The sequence below is a fragment of the Rana temporaria genome, chromosome 1 (genome assembly GCF_905171775.1).
Source record: "Rana temporaria chromosome 1, aRanTem1.1, whole genome shotgun sequence".
Lineage (NCBI taxonomy): Eukaryota > Metazoa > Chordata > Amphibia > Anura > Ranidae > Rana > Rana temporaria.
Window position 1 is genome coordinate 362,143,102 of NC_053489.1, and position 12,721 is coordinate 362,155,822.

General features: G+C 42.9%; 1 protein-coding gene across 3 annotated transcripts in view; it reads left to right on the forward strand.

Annotated features, from left to right (window-relative positions):
* Positions 1-1,885: 1,885 nt before the first annotated feature.
* The window catches only part of MADCAM1 (mucosal vascular addressin cell adhesion molecule 1), a 36,781-nt gene continuing 25,945 nt past the window's right edge, over positions 1,886-12,721 (forward strand). Inside the window, exons 1-2 of one of the 3 annotated variants that reach the window (XM_040322022.1) lie at positions 1,886-2,212; positions 10,766-11,038. In XM_040322022.1, coding sequence (XP_040177956.1) covers positions 2,158-2,212; positions 10,766-11,038 — 328 coding nt within the window. In that variant the 5' untranslated portion in view covers positions 1,886-2,157. The remainder of the gene's footprint in view (positions 2,213-10,765; positions 11,039-12,721) is intronic. The other 2 variants (XM_040322014.1, XM_040322007.1) reach the window with 2 other exon arrangements.

Below are 12,721 nucleotides of genomic sequence, written 5' to 3' on the forward strand. Positions count from 1 at the left end.
GTGGCCAATTTTACCAAAGTTAAATAAAAATGTTGTATCAAATTTTTGTTTGGTCTCCTTATTCAATACCTCTGTACTAGCCCATGAAGAAGCTGACATTTACTGAACTGACGTTTACTGCAATGGTTATACTGTATTTTTTTCAATTGTAAGCCGATAAAAATCCATGAAAAGAAAAACCTGCTTCTTTATTTAATCTTTTAATGAGCGATTCATTTTTATCTTGATATTTTTTTGGGTGGAGTTTGTATATAAAGGAGATATGATGGAAAAAAATAAAAGAAACTGCTTTGGAGTTACTGGGTAACTTTGTCCTTTTCCACAGTAACCCTCCAGGATAAGAACACAGGAGAGGATAAGGAAGTACCCATACTAGGACAAACAACTACGACAGAAGAATTCATGCCCTAAGTCTTATCTAGGTTGGAAATGGAACCATACTTAACTTCATTTTTCAGAGTAAACAAAATACCTGCTAACACAAAAAACGAAAGACCTGACGCCTAGGTTAAGAACCATAAGGTTTTGAGTACAAAAATGTGTGTATTGTGCACTGACCTTGGCTTGTGACTGATCATTGGTCTAGCATTCAGATTTCCCTATCTCTTGCATGCAGACCTGAGAACTGAGCTTGCCTGATGTTGTCGGCCTTTGGTCTCCACATATTACAGGTATTATCCTAACAACCTTGTCCCCATGTTGATAGGGGCAAGGGCCTCTTCACCGCAACCCTGGGCAGTGGTTGTGGGAGTCTGTAGGCGGGAGACTTTAACAGATCCCCCCCCCCCCATGTGAATGAGTATGGGGTACATAGTGCCTCTACCCATTTACCAGAAAAAGCGTACAAAATGAATAAAAAAAAAACGATGTCCCCCCGACGAATAAATGAAACAAACTTTTACAAATTTTAACGAAATTCAAACTTTAACGAATTTCAGTGAAATTTGTTACTATTTCTTTTGGAGATTCGGATACATCCCAATAACTCAAAAACGTCATGCACCATATGTGGTGGTAGTGCACGTTTTGATTAGAAACTCTAATTAATTTGTATACACAGATTAAAGCTGACATTTAGTACATTTTGGGGGAATACAGCACCGCACACATTAGGTATGTGTAATGGTGTGTATCCCATTTCTTGCATGTGACTTGTAGTAAAAATCAACTCTGAAGTGTCTCCTTTACAGCCGCTGGATACTGAAGGAGGCGTTGTCTTTAGGTGCTGTAATACCGAATAGCTATCGCTGATATTTAGTAAAGTTGCAATTGCGCAGCTTGCTGGCACCCCTTCTGCCCTCTCTGCCATTCATATTGCTCATGTTTCCACACTCTCACAAAATACTTCTGTAACTGGGCAGAGGAGATCCTGTCATTTAGCTGCTCCTCCTCCATTCGCAGAATATGATGCATTGTGGGATAATAATGGTATGAGTTCTTTGAATGTCAGAGAGGGCAGAAGGGGGTAGGCGATCTGCACAACTTTTCGGCAGCGCCTGCAGCTGTTAACCTTTACAGCTCTGGAAGCCGGCTGCAAACTGAAGGGAATAAGTTAATCTCCAGAAGGGGTTTTAAAACATTCGCCTTTCTTACTTGCCATAGTGTGTTTAAAAAACATGATCAGCAAACTCATGAAATGTAGTTTGCTAGCCACTTTATCTTTCTGAAAAAAATGTATGATTCTGTGCGTGGAAACACAAACTGCATTGTGTGGTATCGTTTGGGAATGTATGAAATCGCATTGGTATAGTGTAGGAATATGCAATTAGCGAACCTCCAGCTGTTGCAAAACTAAAAGTCCCATCATGCCTCTGGGTGTCATGTTTGTTGTTATGCCTCATGGGACTTATAGTTCTGCAACAGCTGGAGGTCCGCTAATTGCATGTCTCTGGTATAGAGGATAAGAACCTTTACAGAAAGACATCACTGCACTTTTGCAAAACGCAGTTGAAATTCCCAGCCGATGTCCCATATTTCACCTCTTGGAATCCCCATATTTTTTATCATGATTTTTCCCATCCTTCATATGAATTTCCTTGAAGTCCAAAGAGTCCCTATGCCTAGACAAGGTCACGCCTGGATATATAAATCTTGAGGAAAAAGCAAGCAATCATAAAGAGGAAGGAACCCCTTGTGACAGAACAATCGTTCAGACCCATGGCTCCTTCTGTGATCTGCTGTACACTTCTACAACTTTTCCTTCTGGTCAGAGGTAAGGAAAAAATCTAACACCTATGCATTTATTACTACATAACAGCTGCACTATTCTATTACTATTCTTTCCAGCTATTCATTGTTCATCCTATAAAATACTTGTATAACTGATGACCTTGTGTGTTAGTCTTACATTTATATACTTAAACATTAAATTGACATATTGTTATTGTGCCAATATTTCAGCTAAAAGTAAATTTTTTTGTTTTTTATTTATTACTGTGAATTTTATTAATCACGTCACTGACAACTGGCTAGAGTTTAAACAAAAATAAATTAGAAATACATGCTTAATTATATTTAATTAAAAAAATTAAGCAAACCAAAACGTTGGTTTCCTATCAGTTTAAAACTTAAAAATGTTCAAGCTCAAAACATTTTCAAATGTGGAATTATACCAATATTGCACAAATTAAAATGTTATGATAAATATACTATAGAATTAAAAAGGCTATACATTTTAAAATGCTGTCTTTTAAATAATATATTACTTTCATAATTTATTTGATAATGAATTGGTTTGAAAATCAGATTAATCAGAAAACTACAAACATTATGATTCTCTTGAATGTTATACAGTCTATAAAGGTATGTCCAGTCTGAAGGAACTTAAAACGTATGGATAATGTTTGCTTTATAATATAATATATATTATAAATAATATAATATAGAATAATAAAAAATTTATTTTAAAATGTTTAAAGTTTTAAAAGTTTTTATGCTCAAAGTTTCTCTAGGACCGCATTTCAAATTTTTTGAACCGCAGAGCAATCCTTAAAAAAATGTTCAGGTTTCAGCAAACCCCCTGCTAAAATTATATCTACTGATCACATTAAGTAAATGTGATCACTGAAATACCAAGTATATGGTAACCTTGATGTATTGGACGCCCAGAGGGAATTATTTTTTCATTCCCCCACAACTCTATAGGATTAAAACTATTTTCAGTAATAATCATGAAACCAATTGAATACTACGAATGGCCAGAAAAACACAGACCATGAAAACATGTCTAGTGGAGAAATGCCCCTTTGGATGGTCAGTGCAAACGTGTCCCAATTCCATTACCTTGATAAGTGGCAGAGGAGCCCTTGTTCAGTGGAAGGAACGCCCTTTTATATCCCCCTTACACTAGTGATCAGTGTAGTGCCCATTGCATTGTTGGTCACTAGCCCCATGCCACTGACATTTGTGATAAAACTATACTGGCACTATTCAATCTGTCACAACTCCAAAACCCTCTGTAGGAACCCTGGTTGAAAAGGCCAATATATCGGTAGCAATATGTTATTTAACTGCAGGTGTTTACCCATACTTGCAAACACAGATGTGCTCCACTTTCAGTGTACTGGCTGTCAAGGTTAATTGGTGGATCTAACGTAATTGAAATTGATAAACATTTTTTTTTAACCAACGTGTTTGTGCAGAATGTTTATATTATCATTATGGTGAAACTGGGGCACCACTTCAAAATGCTGTATCTTTGATCCCATAGTTTTTTCTGTAACTAATGAAAACAACATTCTTCATTGTCAATGTTGTAGTATACTCATTTATACTCACGTAAACATGCTTATAGATGAGTAAAGACATGTATGTAAGTAAATTACTGTACTGAAATGTAACATTTTCTATGTTTGTTTTACTGCTCTGTACTCAATGCTGTATTACTGATCTATACCCATCTGTGAGCATGGTTCCATAGACAACAATGCATCTCATTTACAATCAGTAGAAAAAGCTGCGTTTTTTTTACTCTTGTGTGCAAGAGGTCTTAATGCCGCGTACACACAACCGTTTTTCATGACGAGAATTATTTTTTTTTAATTGGTTATTAAAAACGACCGTGCGTAGGCTCCAGAGCATTTTTCTGGTCGTGAAAAATGGGCTTTAAAAATTTAGAACATGCTCTAATTTTTGTCGTCGTTTTTCACGTTGTGAAAACCGGTCGTGTGTAGGCTTTAACGACGGGAAAAAAACGTGCATGCTCAGAAGCAAGTTATGAGATGGGAGCACTCGTTCTGGTAAAACTAGCGTTCATAATGGAGATAGCACATTCGTCACGCTGTAACAGACTGAAAAGCACGAAGACTGAAAACCGCGAATCGTCTCTCACCAAACTTTAACTAACACAAAATTAGCAGAAGCAGCCCAAAGGGTGGCGCCATCCGAATGGTACTTCCCCTTTATAGTGCCGCCATACGTGTTGTACATCACCGCGCTTTGCTTGAGCATTATTTTTTCACGATCGTGTATATGCAAGGCAGGCTTGACAAGAATCACGTTGAGAAAAACGTAGTTTTTTCCATGACATTAAAAGCGGTCGTGTGTTCACGGCATTAGACTGTCAACCATCTTAAGCTAAAATTAATCACATTACCACTTCCTGACGGCCGTACGACTTTATACGGCCGCAGGGTGGTTCTAATTCTCTGAGTCGCCGTCTTTTTACGGCCTCCGCTCCTCCTGGCCACTGGGGGGCGCGCGCGTGCCTGCCGCATCACTGGGATGCCGATGCACGTGCCTGGCGGCCGCGATCTCCGCCAGGCTCCCGCGATCGTCGGTTACAGAGACAAGGACGTGGATCTGTGTGTGTAAACACACAGATCCACGTCCTGTCAGGGAGAGAGGAGACCGATCTGTGTCTCTTGTACATAGGGACACAGATCGGTCACCTCCCCCAGTCAGTCCCCTTCCCCCACAGTTAGTAACACTAGGCAGGGTACACATTTAACCCCTCCCTCACCCCCTAGTGTTAACCCCTTCAATGCCAGTCACATTTATACAGTAATTAGTGCATATTTATAGCACTGATCGCAGTATAAATGTGAATAGTGTCAAAAGTGTCCGATGTGTCCTCCATAATGTTGCAGTACCGCTAAAAATCGCAGATTGCCGCCATTACTAGTAAAAAAAAAAAAAAATAATAATAATTCTGTCCCCTATTTTGTAGGCGCTATAACTTTTGCGCAAACCAGTCTCTTATTGCGATTTTTTTTTTACCAAAAATATGTAGAATACGTATCGGCCTAGACTGAGAAAAAAAAAATTGAGCTACAAGTAAAAAATATTATTATTTTTTTCAAAATTGTCGCTCTATTTTTGTTTTTAGCGCAAAAAATAAAAACCGCAGAGGTGATCAAATACCACCAAAATAAAGCTCTATTTGTAGGAAAAAAAGGACGTCAATTTTGTTTGGGAGCCACGTCGCACGACCGCGCAATTGTCAGTTAAAGCGAAGCAGTGCCGAATCGCAAAAAGTCCTCTGGTCAGGAAGGGGGTATATGTGCCCAGTAAGCAAGTGGTTAAATAGTCCCTAAAACATATTAATAGCTCCTCAATCGTTCCAGAAATCATTGCAAACACTTGCCTTATATCCTCCAGCTCATGTTGTGGCCGTATCCATCATATGTGTGGGCATGTGAAGCCCAGTTCCTTTTTCTTCCTGGTTTTCAGGGAGAGGGTAGAAAAATCAGAATGACTATTAGTCCCAGTTCACACCAGCGCACTCTGCAAAATCGCATGTGATTCGCACCACACTACAGTGCAAATCACATGCGATGTCGGTGTAATGAGATTTCAGCCATATAGATATTGTGGCTGATATCGCATCACATTCGGACCAAACTCGCACAGGACCCTTTTTTTGGTCCGCACCAGAAACGTATCGCATGGGTGTTCACACCGATTCATGTCTGAACTGTCAGTTAGGACTGTAATATGGGAGTGTCATTAACAATGTATTGACACTCCCGGCAGTTCACATATGACAATGTGAACTGCCGTGCAAGCTGGGTGCGTTTCAGGAACCTGCAGTGGATTTGCAGGGTTCCCAAATCGTACAAGTGTGAACCGAGCCTCAATGATATCTAATCTACTGTATATACTCGAGTATAAGCCGACCCAAATATAAGCCGAGGCACCTAATTTTACCACAAAAAACTGGGAAAACGTATTGACTCGAGTATAAGCCTAGGGTGTCCATCTTCATGCCTCACTTTGCCTCACTGTGTCCATGTGCATGCCTCACTGTGCCTCACTGTGTCCATGTGCGTGCCAAACTGTGCCCATGCCTCACTGTGCCCATGCCTCACTGTGTCCATGCCTAGACTGACATTTAACATAGGAGTCTATGGAAGGGGTAACTGGTTTGAAAAATCGGTGCTCCCCAGACGTAGGTTCCCCAGACAACAAACTTTGCACACTTGTAGAGGTGAAATGGGGCTACATGTGTGCCAAGTTTTCGGGTCCAGGGGACCTACGACCGGGCGGTACCGGGTCCCAAAATTCACCGGAGAAATTACCGTTTAACATGGGAGTCTATAGAAGGGGTGGCCGACTTTGAAAAATCGGTGCTCCCCGGCCGTAGGTCCCCTGGACAACAAACGTTGCACACTTGTAGAGGAAGAGAGGGGCTACATGTGTGCCAAGTTTGGTACCGGGTCCCCAAACTTCGGAAGATCAAGCACAAATAGGTGACTCAAGTATAAGCCGAGGGGGGCATTTTCAGCACAAAAAAATGTGCTGAAAAACTCGGCTTGTACTCAAGTATATACGGTATATTTAACAGAAGTGTGCACATTAGTTCAATTAAACAAACACATAGACAGATATGGAAACCCATTTGGATACATTGCAGTGTAATTAGAACATTCAAAAGCCTTGTACACACGATCGTATTTTCCGACAACAAATGTGTGTTGGTAGTGTTTTGTCAGAAAATCCGACCGTTTGTACGCTCCATCAGACAATTGTTGTCGGAATTTTCAACAACAAATGTTTTATAGCATGCTTTCAAATTTTCCGACAACAAATGTGTCTTGTCGGATTATCCGATCGTGTGTACGAGGCTTAAAAAATACCAGCTCTTATAGTATGATTGTACAACCTCCTTTAGATCTTCCAACAACAATGCAGTGCGAGGGTCTGCCTGATTGGATGCAGATTGATTGGATAGTATTTGTGGGTCCTTATATTACATATGTAGCGCTACCCCCGAAGGAGCCGCTGGATAGAATAGGGATGGCGTGTTACCTCTGTGAGCGTCTAGGGGTAGATAATGATGAGAGTAGCAATGATGGAATGTCCAAACAGCAGGTGTCTTTCTTGTGCTTTTTCTTTCTGCCCAACACGGCAAACAGTGAAACTTGAGGTAGATAGATCAAAGATGGGTGAGGAGGAGAAGTAGCAGATTCAGGCCTAGCAGAACGGAAGCAGTCCTGTGATGTGTGGTCACCCTGAAGGTGGGCGCCACACCCGGAACGAAAGAGAGCCCCGCCTAATGGCATCTGCTCCAGAAGTACCTTCCCCCAGCATGCCCCGCGAGGGAAAACCCATCCTGATTGGCTTCTGGCAAGAGGCACTCCAGCCTGGACTCCACTGCTGCCACCTGCCCCCCCCCCCCCCCGGGGTGGAAAAGCACCTCAGGAACACAGAATGAACCGACAGTACAGCCCAGCTGGAACAGAGGCCTAATTTGTGCAAATCACTTGGATGAGAGCTAACTAACTCTCTCATCCCCCTTTAAATTTAGAATAGCACCTGTACTGAAAGTACACAGGCGCTACACACTCCCCCCACTTAAATAGACACTGTCCCCAGTGTCCGAACCAAAGGCATTCAAGCCTGAATGCCTGACCTGAATCTGCAAAACAGCAAAGAGAGAAAGGATAGAAAAGATATAAAACTTTGAGATATAAAACATTATTCTGTACAAATATACATAGTAACACATTATGACATCACACAATCCTAACTATCTATTCTGCCCCATTCTCCGACAGCGTTGATAGAAGGTCAACAACCTGCAAAACAAAATGGAAGAACACACACACCAAAAAAAACATACCCACATATTACTTTATACATATAAGATCCCCAAGGTTGGAGTTGAAACTGCACCCTCTCGTCAGAGGGCGAAATTTCCCTTCCTCCCAAAGAGACATCAATAAGTGCTGATAATTTTCCTAAGTTGCAAGGCCTAAGAAAAAAACAAATATGTACATTTAAATCTTTTTGCGGTAGTAAAGAAAAACTGCAGAACACTGCCCCTGGTGGTCAGTGCGCTGGTACTACAAAGGCAGTTCACTTGTTCACTTTAGAACACATAGCAGCAGAAGGGAGATATAAAAGATAGTGGGCCAGATTCAGAAAGATCAGCGGATCTTTCTGCTGGCGTAACGTAACTCATTTACGTTACGCCGCCGCAAGTTTTTCAGGCAAGTGCTGTATTTACAAAGCACTTGCCTGTAAAGTTGCGGCGGCGTAGCGTAAATCCACCCGGTGGAATTCAAATTCGGCGGGTAGGGGGCGTGTATCATTTAAATGATGAGCATCCCCGCGCCGATCGAACTGCGCATGCGCCGGCCGCGACTGAATTCCAGTGCGCATGCTCCAAATGACATCGGCAACTCGTCATGCTTTCGTCGTGAACGTAAATTACGTCCAGCCGTATTCGCAAACGACTTACGCAAACGACGTAAAAAATTCAAAACTCGGCGTGGGAACGACGGCCATACTTAACATTAGCTATCCCTCATATAGCAGGGGTAACTATACGCCGGAAAAAGCCAAACGCAAACATCGTAAAAAAAAAGCGCCGGGCGGTCGTTCGTTTCTGAATCGGTGTAAATCTGCATTTGCATATTCCTCGCATAATGACACAGAAGCGCCACCTAGCGGCCGGCCTGGATTTGCAGCCTAAGATCCGACGATGTAGAATACTTACACCTGGCGGATCTTAGGGATATCTATGTGTAACTGATTCTCTGAATCAGTCGCATAGATACGACCGTCGGAACTCAGAGATATGACGGCGTATCAGGAGATACAGCCCACTATCTTCCCCTGTTTTCCTTTTCCTGGTGCTGTGAAGAAGCCTATAAGACCCTATCCTTCCTAACTGATCAAAAACATTCCCGAAGTCCTGCACAAGCAAACAAATGTGGATCTGGTGGGATGAAAACACAAACTGGAGAGGGGTAAAAATCCTTGTCCGTAACTTCTTGAAAAGCAGCAGCAGGGATGACAAACCAGGCATGAGGTCTACTTGTAGAACCTGGGATCCGGTAAAGCAATGATGTCCCCTCGGGAATTTGTAGAGGTGACTGAAAACACTTGATCCACTCTCCCGGGACACTTAAGAACCACTTTATCGCTAAAGATGTATCGGCCAGGGCTCCATTCCTTCAAGCAGCCTTCAAGTCTGTTGCCTACACATAGAAAGGCATACTCCGTCTCATGGTCAACCTTCAGGACATTCAAGTATTCCCAAACAGCATCCCGGTACCAGCTCTCTCTTTCTTGCTCGATCACGAGCAGAAGAGCTGGGGGCACATAGGGGTATTCCCAGCCGTAATCAGCAGCTACTTTCCGCATAACAATGCGCTGCAAGCGGGCCAGTCGGGGGAAAACTCAAGGATCTCCAAGTCCTGGCAGCACAATGGCGTCAGGCGCCCTCTTTAAAACAGGCACTATAGCAGGTATGGGGTTGGCAATACTGGTACTGGACTCACCAACTCCCTAGGTCAGCTGCGGAACGACTGGGCTTGGTGCACTCCGGCCGGAGCGTTTCTTCCTTCTCCGAGACTTGTTGGCACGAAACCCTAAGATTGGGACTCAGGGAACTCGGGCTCGAACCAATGATCATCTCCATCACCCGACAAAGATTCCAGGTCGGAGGTATCGTACTCCTCGGCAGGCAAATAAGTGCGTTCACCGATAGGAACGGTAGACAAGTCCAGTGTTTGGGCAGGCAGGCCTCGACCGCAGCCGCGGGAAGCCTCTGCGGGGCCCACTTTGGCAACGGCACGCCACACGGAGACCACATTGGTAGCGGTTGCCTCCGGTACAGCATCCGTTTGCACGCTGGCCACACTGGTCACACATTCCGTCTCTTCCGAGACTACACATAGTTTTAAAAAATCTAAGTTAAAGTATTTCTAAAGGCATGTTTTATACCTTGATGCATTAAGGTAAAAAAAAACTTCTGCATGCAGCTTCCCCCTAGAGCCGCTCCTAATACTTATCTGAGCCAGATCACGATTCAGTGATGTGCACGAGTGCTGCTGCTCTCCCGGGTCTCTGGCTTTTCTTTGGCTGATGCACAGCTGCAGAAGCCATTAGCTCCTGCTGCTGTAAATCACAGCCAGGGAGGAAGGAGCATAGGGTGGGACTAAGCCATGCTCTGTGTCCCATAGACACACAGAGGCGGCTTGGGAGCAAGCACGCTCGAGTGCCCCATAGCAAGCAGCTTGTTATTGAGGCACTGGATAGGGGGGAGGAGCCAAGAGGGGGGGACCCGAAAACAGGAGGATCGAGGCTGCTCTGTGCAAAACTACTGCACAGGGCAGGTAAGTATGACATGTTTGTTATTAAAAAAAAAAAGGAATTGTAGGTTTCTTATCGCTCTAATTGTACAGAGATTATAAAGTCTGATTGTAACATATATGGTGATATTTAACGATAAAGCAATTAACCATGTATTGTGTCACTTCTGATAATCTCTGTGCGTGTATGCATGAGTTCTTAACTCTTTGTTTCATTTCTACAGCTAATGACATCTTAACGATAAATCCTCAGAACCCAATTGTGCCGCTTGGAGGGTCAATAAAACTAAATTGCTCCATTAATAGTCCTTTGTGTACTACTAACTGGAAGGGGCTTGACACCAACCTTGGCGGTGTGTATACGGCTCCTGGTTATAGCGTCCTGACCATACAAAATGCCAGTATCTCTATGGAAGGCACCAAAATCTGTGTTACAACCTGCCCTGCCCCTGGTCGCAGCAAGAATTCGCAAAAGAGTGTGTCTCTTCAAGTATACGGTATGAAAATTAGTTTTATATATTGATTTGTGGGGTGCAGTGGGGATATACAACACAGACAAGTAAAAAGCAGCGCTTATTGAATCAAATTTTGCAAAAGGCTAATTGTAAGTACAATACCTTTAGCTGCCACGTATAGCATACAGTTCAACAGTTTTTTTTTTGTTTTGTTTTTTAAGACACGCTAAAACAAGCAAGAATTTAGCTCTCTGTTTAAATCGACTAACTGCATGCCAGGATTAACAAAACCAGAGTTCAAAGTCTTAAAGCATTTGTAAAGGAAAAAAAAAATTCACCTTAATGCAATCTATGCATTAAGGTGAAAAAACATCTGATGATGCCGCCCCCCCCGAGCCCCCGTATTACTTACCTGACCCCTCGAAAGTCCCATGCTCGGTCCCGAGATCCTCTTCGCAGCTCAGCCTGGCCACTGATTGGCTAGAGCAGATAGAGCTATGGCCGCTCGCTGTATCAGGGGAGCGTGCCCGCAAGGACTCACCACCATGCAAGCTCTCTCGCCTTGAATGTGGTGAGTTCTTGCGGGGAGGACCAGAGACAGCCGCCGAGGGACCCCAGAAGACGTGGATCGGGGCCACTCTGTGCAAAACGAACTGCACAGTGGAGGTAAGTATAACATGTTTGTTATTTTAAAGGAAAAAAATTGTGTGTACGAGGCTTTCAGGTTTCTCGTCTGGAAATCTGGCCAGAATCTCGACAAAAAAAATAGAGATCCTGCTCTCTATTTTCTCGTTGAGATTCTTGTCATCCTGTTTCCCGACGAGAAACCCGAGCATCTGTATACTTACCTGTCACCGTGGAAACCCGCGCATGCTCGAAATGACTTTGATGCATGCGCGGTAGCTTCCACGGCATAGGTAGGGTGAAGCAAGATGGCGGCGACGCCACCGAATGTGACGAACGCATGCTCATCGTACGCGATGACGTCACTGCGTTCCTGCCTTTCAAGAGAACCGCGGTTCTTTTGAAAGGTCTGTGTGTACAGAGATTCTTGCCCGTGTGTACGAGGCCTCAGGCTATAGCTCCTTTAGAAAGAAAATGTACTGTAAGACATTGAATGCCTTTTGTTTTGATGGACCTGGAATCTATTTAGCTGATGTAAACAGAGGGTTCAAATGGGCTTTAAAAATAAATGTTGACTTCTTAAAAGTAGTACTAAAGGCAATTTTTTTTTCTTTCAGTTTGAATAGAGCGAGGAAGGGTTATAACCCCTGTCAGATTTTTTTGTTCACCATCTGTGTCCCATTTCAAAGACATTCCTTCACTTCCTGTCCCATAGCCAATCATTGGAAGATTTCCCCTCTATTAATTTTCTGGAGACAACCCAAATTTGTGGATTTTCTTTTACTGTCACTTTCAATAATAATGTTAAACAGGACAAATAAAGAGGGTGAATCTACTTAACAGGGGGAACAGATAGCAATACAAACTGACAGGTGCTCTAATCCCTCTTCACTCTATCCCTTGTTTTTTCCCTTGGTGCCGGTTAACACAATGGCATCCTGTCAGGCGACTTAGCCACCTGACAAGTTGCTCTCCATGCATTGCAATGGAACCGTATTAATAGGAGTGGAAATGGAGATTAGTCTTGACTATTAGAATGGACTTTGGACGGTACAAGTGATAAATGTAAAAAATCTATAAATATTTATTCATAAAAAAAGT